Source organism: Berghia stephanieae, chromosome 15 (genome assembly GCF_034508935.2).
Source record: "Berghia stephanieae isolate SIO BIC M18660-M18661 chromosome 15, UCSD_Bste_1.3, whole genome shotgun sequence".
NCBI lineage: Eukaryota > Metazoa > Mollusca > Gastropoda > Nudibranchia > Aeolidiidae > Berghia > Berghia stephanieae.
The window spans coordinates 7,727,696-7,737,695 of record NC_088374.1 but is presented as its reverse complement, the minus strand read 5'-3'; the positions used below and the strand labels follow the sequence as shown (position 1 = coordinate 7,737,695).

General features: G+C 39.8%; 2 protein-coding genes across 4 annotated transcripts in view; one reads left to right on the top strand and one right to left on the bottom strand.

The window, feature by feature from the left end:
- LOC144960480 (C-type mannose receptor 2-like) overlaps positions 1 to 2,981 on the top strand; it is a 29,367-nt gene extending 26,386 nt beyond the window's left edge. For all 3 annotated transcript variants that reach the window (XM_078893594.1, XM_078893592.1, XM_078893593.1), the window contains exons 6-7: positions 308 to 417; positions 1,756 to 2,981. In XM_078893594.1, coding sequence (XP_078749720.1) covers positions 308 to 417; positions 1,756 to 1,911 — 266 coding nt within the window. In that variant the 3' untranslated portion in view covers positions 1,912 to 2,981. The remainder of the gene's footprint in view (positions 1 to 307; positions 418 to 1,755) is intronic.
- Positions 2,982 to 6,417: 3,436 nt separating this feature from the next.
- On the bottom strand, positions 6,418 to 7,089 carry LOC144960760 (uncharacterized). The gene has a single exon (XM_078894055.1). It carries the CDS (start codon positions 7,087 to 7,089, stop codon positions 6,418 to 6,420), a length of 672 nt encoding a protein of 223 aa, XP_078750181.1.
- Between the last annotated feature and the right edge of the window lie 2,911 nt (positions 7,090 to 10,000).

Here is a 10,000-nt window from a genome sequence, read left to right as displayed (position 1 = left end):
TGAATATAATTTCGTGAGAATATTGTTGGATGAAAAAAAAACGATGAAGTGAAAAGAACGAAAGTTACGCATTTGAATATATTTCGCCTTTCTTCGCTTGAATCTCAATGATGATGATGATGATGATGATGATGATGATGATGATGATGATGATGCTGATGCTGATGCTGATGATGATGATGATGATGATGATGATAAAGATTATGAAAAACAATGATGGTATCACACAAGATAAATAATGATCTTGACGAAACTAATGACGATAATGATAATTAAATCTAACCACAACTACTCTTTCAATTAACAGATAATATTATCTTTCAAGTCAACCAGGATATCAATCATATCTGGGTTGGTTTAAGAAAAGAAATTCGTGAAGGTTTAATCTCTTATGTCTATGCCGATGGAGAATTTCTGGTAAGCGTGAAATTAATTATAATTATATATAATAAGTTGATATTGATATTTGAGTATTATTATTGGAGAGGTTAAAATATAACAGTTGATGAGGATGTTGAAAATAATAATGATGGTGATGATGATGACTACTGCTACTACTACTACTACTACTACTACTACTACTAACTACTACTACTACTACTACTACTACTACTACTACTACTACTACTACTATACTACTACTACTACTACTACTACTACTACTACTACTACTACTACTACTACTACTACTACTACTACTACTACTACTACTACTATTACTACTACTACTACTAGTACTACTACTACTACTACTACTACTACTACTACTACTACTACTACTACTGCTGCTGCTACTACTACTACTACTACTACTACTACTACTACTACTACTACTACTACTACTACTACTACTATTACTGATGCTGCTACTACTACTACTACTACTACTACTACTACTACTACTACTACTACTACTACTACTACTACTACTGCTGCTGCTACTACTACTACTACTACTGCTGCTGCTGCTACTACTACTACTACTACTACTACTACTACTACTACTACTACTACTACTACTACTACTCTGCTGCTGCTGCTGCTACTACTACTACTACTACTACTACTACTACTACTACTACTACTACTACTACTAGTACTGCTGCTGCTACTACTACTACTACTACTACTACTACTACTACTACTACTACTACTACTACTACTGCTGCTGCTACTACTACTACTACTACTACTACTACTACTACTACTACTACTACTACTACTACTATTACTGATGCTGCTACTACTACTACTACTACTACTACTACTACTACTACTACTACTACTGCTGCTGCTGCTACTACTATCTACTACTAACTATTACACTACTACTACTACTACTACTACTACTACTTACTCTGCTGCTCTACTACTACTACTACTCTACTACTACTACTACTACTACTACTATACTACTACTACTACTACTACTACTACTACTACTACTACTACTACTACTACTACTACTACTACTACTACTACTACTACTACTACTACTACTACTATGTTTTCAGAATGTTTATCTCGGGTGGATCCATTAGTAAGAGACAGATTCCAATTTTGATAAATTCAGATAAGTCCCACACCCCCACCCCTCTCCCCTAGAACCAACCTCTAGCATTGGAATGTTTGTCCATTTTAACTAATTGAATAGAAATGGTGCTTTTAATTTATTGCTGTATAATTTGAATTTTCCAAAGTGAAATGCGACATAAAACCAATTAATTTGTTGTTTCCTCTTACTTTTTTTTACAGGGAGATTATCACCCGTGGGTGGAAGGGAAACCCGAATATGTATCGGGGGATCTAGATTGTGTTATTGAATCCTTCAAAAAGGAACCTGGCAGTAAGGGGATTCAATGGCATAAATCTCCATGTGCATTCTCAGCGTATTATATTTGTGAAGTGTGAAAAGAGTAATTAATGCTCTGACTGAGAAAAGGTGTTTCGATCCCCCCACAACTCTGCTAACATGTCAGATAATTTGGTTCTTCTTCTTCTTCTTCTTCTTCTTCTTCTTCTTCTTCTTCTTCTTCTTCTTCTTCTTCTTCTTCTTCTTCTTCTTCTTCTTCATCTTCTTCTTCTTCTACGCTGATATTATTTTTTTTTGTGAGAATGTATAAAGACAACGTATTTTGCAAATGTTAAAACTACTTTTTATTAATAGAATTGAGAAATAGAAAATTATTAAGATGAGAGGTATTTATTTGAATAGTAAAAAAATGTAACGTCACTCAATCATTGTTATATCGGGGAAAAATATATCGAAAGTGATTGTGGAATTTGCCTTTTGTAATTAAATAAAGAAGACTTGTTTCTATGGCTCCACTTGAAGAAAAACGTTTGTGATAATGTGAACAGACTATAAACACCTTTATTTTTCAAGAAGATCGTGCTAGGTCCCTTACCAGATAAAGAAACTATGCTTTTTTTCTGAATAAAAATAGTCATTTCATAGAGCAAGACCGCGTCAATCACCTGAACTGAAATCGATTATGATTACGCAATTTCGAAATTTTTGCCCGGTGAGGTTTAAATTGAACAAAGATCAGCATCGGGAGAAGTTAGTGTGAGAGTAGGAATATTGTTTTTCATGCACGGAAGAGATAGCCTTACGGAAATACGGAAGTGCATTCACGTTAGATAAAGAGACTACGTTGCGTCAATAACGAGTATGAGGATGCTATGATCACTTAAAGTGCTACTTTTGTAATCGTTGGACAAAAAAAAAGAAGATACGGATGTGTCCTACATTTCTTATATGAAGGGAATGAAAAAATAAAATTATAATGTTTATGGTGATATAAGTTATGATTCCTTTTTTTTCAATGGCATCTACATTTAATATCGTCACCATTTTACTCATTGCAATGTGGAGTCTTTTCTTTTCTCATATTGTATTTCTAAACAACGTTTTGCAAAAAACAACTCTAACTTTTTGTTTGTTGTAAATAAATATTTATTAACTTTTTGCATTCTCATATAAGAACTTTGTTTCATATTTTTTAAACTTTAGACAAACCGTATCATACACACACACACACACACACACACACACACACACACATATATATATATATATATATATATATGTAGCGTGGTAAATGATAAATTGAACACAGTAGTTACTCAGAGTTCGTGCTGTTTATTTTCGAGTGAAAGTGAAAGTAGAAGTCAGTAAGACAAAGAGAAAGATACCACATTACAACGTTACGTAATTCACATATAAAAGAGTTCATCAGTGTATGTCGATGCGATGATCGCCACACAACTCCCCCCAGCACAGACATACACTGTCGTCCAGGTATTTGGGACGTCTCGTGCAACGTCCAGCCCGCGTAGTTGTCGTATCTGGTATTGGTTGGTTTGGGGCTTGGACGACTTCTGGTTCGTTCTCACTGGTTGGATTTGGAGGTCGTCCACGCCTACGGTGGTCGGAAACAGGCACTGGTGTTGTCAGGTCAACATGAGCAGGTTTCAGACGATCGATAGATACATGCTCATGTCGTCCACCCACGTCGACGAGAAATGTCTTTGAGTTTTTTTCGATGACCTGAAAGGGTCCCGTGTAAGGACGACCGAGCGGTCCCCCGTGGGCGTCGTTCCGTAGAAACACATATTTGGCCTTGGTTAGACGATGAGGTACAAACGAGCTGGATTTGCCGTGTTGAGATGCTGGGTGATTGTATGGAGCTTTATTGAAGGTTTCTGTTCTCTTTTGTGCCAGGAATGTGTGCGCCGACCATGGGGAGGTGGTTTCCAAGACAAATTCCCCGGGAACGGTGAGTGGTTCACCATAAACGAGCTCTGCAACTGACACGCCGATGTCTTCTTTGGGAACTGTTCGGAGACCAAGCAAAACCCATGGCAGTTCGTCTAGCCAGTTTGGGTTTGTAAGGCGAGCTTTCAGGGATGTTTTCAATGTCCGATGGAACCTTTCAATCATCCCATTGGATTGTGGATGATATGCTGTCGTTCTATGGATGCGAGCGCCAAGGTGGAGCGATACTTCTGTCCAAAGAGAGGAAGTAAATTGTGGTCCGCGGTCTGATGTGATGTCTAGAGGTGTTCCAAACCTGGATATCCAACCATGGACTAGAGCATTTGCGCTGTCTTTCGCTGTAGTACTCCGTAAAGGTACAATTTCAGGCCAACGGGTGTTCCGATCTATAATTGTGAAGAGATAAGTATACCCGTCAGATGGAGGCAAAGGGCCGACTAAATCGACATGAATGTGACTAAAACGTTTAGCGGGAACTTCAAATGTCTCAAGTGGGGCTTTGACATGTGTGTGCACCTTTGATCTCTGGCAAGGTAAACACTCGCTTGTCCATTTATTTATCTGTCTTCTCATGTCGGGCCATACAAATTTGTCGGCTATCAGCCTCCTTGTTGTATTCCTTCCGGGATGAGAAAGGTTATGTATTATGTCAAAAACAGATTTTCTGAAATTTTCGGGAACAATCGGGCGGGGTTTTCCTGTCGCTGTATCGCATTTAAGTATAGGTCCGTCTTCTGTGATTGGCATAGGGACTATGTTGAGGCTTGGGTAGGCGGTATGGTAGGGAGTTTGGTTTTCCTCGTCCATTTGGTCCTTTGCCATGGCAGCGTAGTCTATTCCGAGGGTAACGCTACTGACCCCAGCTCTAGACAGACAATCAGCTACTGTATTCGACTTTCCGGATATGTGGCGAATGTCCGTGGTGAATTGAGAAATGAAAGCAAGCTGTCGTTGTTGTCGGGCTGTCCAAGGATCAGTTGCCTTTGCCATTGCATCGGCGAGTGGTTTGTGATCGGTATAGGCAGTGAACTTTCTGCCTTCCAGGAGGAAACGGAAATGTCGGATGGCTAAATGTAAGGCAAGGAGTTCTCTGTCGTACGTGCTATATTTTTGCTCTGGTGGTCTTAGTTGGCGGCTGAAAAAACCTAGCGGTTGCCATTTACCGTCCACAAATTGTTGAAACACTGCCCCCACAGCCAGGTCGGACGCATCTGTTGACAGGGCAATAAGTGCTTCTACTTCGGGATGAGCCAACATGGTGATTTGAGCGAGTGCTGTTTTGCTGTCTTCGAAGGCTTTTGTCATTTCTTCAGTCCATACCAGTTTATGAATTGGTTTCATGGCCTTCATCGATTGGTAGAGGGGGTGTAATAATTCTGCCGCGTGGGGAATGAACCGGTGATAGAAATTTATCATTCCTAGAAATTCTTGCAGGCCTTTTACAGTTGTCGGTTTTGGAAAATCGGTAATTGCATCCACTTTGTCTGGGTGGGGGATTGTTCCAGATTTCGTAACCCGATGTCCAAGAAAATCTATGGTGGTTACACCAAAGACACATTTCTCCAGGCGTATTACAAGGCCGAAATCGCTGAGACGTTTAAAAACTGCTTTGAGGTGAAGTTTGTGTTCTTTTTCATTTTGGCTGGCTACAAGGATGTCGTCTAAATAGGCAAACGTGCAGCTCATATCCTGGAAGAGTTTATCCATCAGGCGTTGAAAGGCTTGTGCTGAATTCTTTAACCCGAAAGGCATCCTTAGGAATTCGAAAAGACCGAAAGGGGTAATGACAGCAGTTTTGGGCACATCGTCGGGATGGACGGGAATTTGGTGGTAACCGCGGACAAGATCTATCTTTGAAAAGATAGATTTTCCTGCCAATTGGGCGGTGAAATCGTGAATGTGAGGTATTGGGTAACAATCTGGAGTTGTTTTTTCGTTGAGGCGACGATAGTCTCCACAGGGGCGCCAACTGCCATTTGATTTGGGTACCATGTGTAGTGGTGATGCCCACGGGCTGCTGGATTTCCGAACAATGCCCATCTTTTCCATTTCACTAAATTCCTCTTTGGCTAGGAGTAGCTTCTCTGGTGTAAGTCGTCGGGCTCTGGCAAAGACGGGAGGGCCGGTGGTTGGAATATGATGGCGTATGCCATGTTTGACTTCCTCCGTGGAGAATGTTGGTTGTAGCAGCTCTGGAAATTCGTTCAGAATTCTTCGAAATGGATTAGACGTTGTTTCAATCATGGCTAATTCCTGTGTTTCAATCGTTTGGACTGAACATGGTGATGAAACATAAAAGTCTGCTTCGATGAGACGGCCCCGTCGTAAATCCACCAACAAGTTATGAGCACGTAAGAAGTCGGCGCCGAGAAGAGGATGTTTAACTTCTGCAATGATCAAGCGCTCTTGGTACACACGATCGTTGATATTTAATGACACGTTGCGCGAGCCATATGTTTTAATAGTTGTTCCATTCGCTGCTTGAAGTGGTGGGTGTGGAGGGCAGGAATTTTTGTCGCGCCAGGTCGCTGGGACGACGGACACTTGTGCACCGGTATCAACAAGAAAGTGTGAGCCTGAATGTTTATCTGTCACGAAAAGTTGCTTGTTACTACCAGGGCCAACGCTCGTGACGTTTAAAGTTGTTGACCCTGTCGATCGTTTCCCTGTTCTTTGTTGAGGCCGAATTTTTGACAAGGGGGCAGGCATTTCTTCGCATCTTTCCCATATTTCCTATTATACCAGCAGAGTGCAGATTGGGGTTCTGTTGGGGTTTTCTTTGTATATTTCTGTCTGATCTGGTGTACGTTGTCAAAATGTGTTGATATGGAGACAAAAAGCTGATCTGCCTCTTGGGCCAAAAGTCTAGGATTTGTTTTAGAACTTGAGTTTGCAAGAGGTGCGCGGATGTAGTCGGGGAGCTGTTGCAAAAAAATGTGACGAAATAGGAAACAAGGTTCGTGGTTACCCAGGAGAGCAAGCATTTTCTCCATCAGCACCGACGGTTTGTTGTCACCTAGCCCTTGTAAATTAAAAAGGGCTTGGGCTCTTTCTTCCTCTGTCATTTGGTAGGCCGAAAGTAAAAAGTTTTTAATAGTGTCATATTTGTTGTTTGTAGGAGGTGCGGTCAGGATTGACAGTGCGCGGTTTGCTGTGTCTGTGTCGAGTGCCGCAACAACATGATAATACTTCGTTTCATCTGCGAGTATTCCGCGAAGCGCAAACTGTGCCTCGGCTTGCGCGAACCATGCCACTGGGCTTGTAGACCAGAAAGTGGGTAGTTTAACAGCTACTGCCGCTAATTCCATATTTGTATTTGTTTGAAGTTAATAAATGGTTTGTGTTGAGGTGAAAAATACGTCTCACCTGTCGGGGTCACCAATGTAGCGTGGTAAATGATAAATTGAACACAGTAGTTACTCAGAGTTCGTGCTGTTTATTTTCGAGTGAAAGTGAAAGTAGAAGTCAGTAAGACAAAGAGAAAGATACCACATTACAACGTTACGTAATTCACATATAAAAGAGTTCATCAGTGTATGTCGATGCGATGATCGCCACACACACATATATATATATATATATATATATATATATATATATATATATAATATATAATACTCACATAAGGTGGTGCTCCGCGAATTTCTTAGCACACAGGGATATGCCAACCACCACTTCAAGACATTCTGGGTGGACGATAATTAGATAGTCGTAACTAGTGGTCATCAATTATGCCACATATGGCCTAATAATTACATTATACATTCAAATGAAAGAAGTTGTTGAAAAGCAGTTTAGAATAGTGTGTTGTGATATACCATGGACAGGGGTGTGAGTTGACATATGCCATGTACATGACAGTAGGTTGTCATATAACATGTATATGAAAATACGTTGTTATATAACACTATTCCATTGTTCACTGAGCGCATCATTCATTTTTTGGGTTTTGGGGAGCAGCTTTTGGTCAGCGCACTGGCATGAAAAATCTGAAAATCGGTATGTAGGTAGTTCACCCTATTGTCCTTCAGTAAAAGTGCTGCTGACATAACGAATTGTTATGATGCTGTCGAGTAATCAGTGTTCGAACTTGAAGCAATTTAGAAACAACTTTTGGGAGCAGCTGGTGGTAAGCCCACTGGTTTGAGAAGTCTTAAATTCAACATTGGGGCTTTCTATTTTCTTTCAGAAAAAGGCATGGGGACTCATTTGTTTGTAGAACAAACCTCAACGATATATACGTTCCTTCTATTTTGGCCTTGCGGTAAGACATTCGCTTCAGATTCGGATGGTTCCTGGTTTCCAGCTTCGCTCGGCTCATTGTTGAGTCCTTGTAAAAGTCTCTTTACAAAGAGATGAGAGATACCACAAAGTCTATGTAGTCCTCGTGGCAATTTTAAGTAGTTGATGTGTTTGCCGATAAGAGATGTTTTGATGTAAATAGTTGATTCGATTAATCAAAATACTGCCGTACTCTTGGAAAAAACAAACATGTTTTAAATTTGGCCAGACAGTTCCTCCTTTAAATGTTTCTCGATTTAGATTCCCTTCATCTTGGTAAAATTCTCTCATACCGTGGACATGTATGATTCATTTTTAAAAAAATCAATAAGCAGTGACGTATTACTCTCGTCATATGCAAGAGACGGTTGGCATCGAAAATGTATATATACCCTTGTAAAAGATTATTTTCATTTCATTGTTCCAACTGTCCTGTACACTCGAGTGTAAAGGAAGCGCGTATGACAGCCGTGCCTGCTCCATATTCTGACATGTGTATGAAAAGAACTCCACCAGTGAAAAAGATGTGTCAAAACACGGTGTGTGTGTGTGTGTGTGTGTGTGTGTGTGTGTGTGTTCATTTTAGACTTCTTACTTTGTCACTCTAAATTTATTAAACTGACATTGTGCTATATAAAATCTCAAATTAAGCTAATGCTAATCTTAACTTGCACAAAGTGATTTATTTGAGACTTCTGTATCATCACAAAATCTTCGTCCTCGTTTTAGCAAATATCTCTAGCTTCCTTCCACGAGACCTTTCTGTCATTGTATGGCTTGACACAGGTTTTGCTAATTTCATTGAGAGTTCGTGTAGCAGGACAAGGCGCTTCGAAAATGAATAAAAAAGAAACACTTGTATATATGTGATACACATCCTCACACAATTAGTAATATCGAATTTAGGATTATCAAAAAAGATCGGCACAAGATATATTCTAATTTCAAAGTCATTACTTTGGTTCGGGTTCATAATGAACTCAGCAGTATAACACCTGGGGCCAGGAATACTCTGACATTACTGATTACTCTGGGCAGGTAGCAATGGCGATAAAAAAATATCGGGAATAAGGAGAATCTGAAGGTCAAGGAGAATTGGGGTAAGTGACTTTCTGACCGTCAAATCACAGTTGGGAAGTGTCATGTTACTGTAGAACGAGCTTAAGTCTCGATGGGATATTAGCTTTGGTATGCTGTCTTATGTTGACAAAGCATCTCAGTCGTCCTATGAATACTACTCACCATGGTTATATAAACCCATGCAGGCTTCAAATGGTCACTTGCTATTCTTCGCACAATGCAGGGTTGATTGTGTGAAAAACGTTCGGGGCCGGAAAATAGCAAGGTATAGTGCAGGTTATTGTACTGTGTAAGTCCGTAAACGGGTGACCAAAAGCATTGCACAAAGAAGGCACATCTATACAATATTAGTCTGATCAATAAATAACAAAAGCTCAATAGAATCATAGTACAAAGAAGGCAAATCTGTTACTATGCATGTCCCAATAAAGTATAACACAGAGAAAGTCGAAACTGTGTTATACAGGCCGGTTCAGTAACAAACTAAATATAACACATCAGACATAAAACTGCGTTATTAAAATAATAAAGTCCGCTCGGTTCGGTGTTGAATTAAAAGTCGACTTATGTCGTAATATCACATCTCCTTAAAGGAGTTTGATATTTGAAGGGTGACCGTTAAAAATTGAGTCGGTCAAATCTCTATCCAGATATAAAATGATAGTACTAAGTCTTAGACGTAAATCACATTTGAGAAGCACGGTTATTCTCAATATTTGTTGGGCCGCGATCGGTACAGAGTGAAGAAGTATCCTTACCACACATCTTTACGAAAAGTCAGAGGAACGCTGTTACAAGGTTACAGAAGACCAAACCTGATACGACAACAAGAAAAGATTTGTTTGTGTGTATTGTATT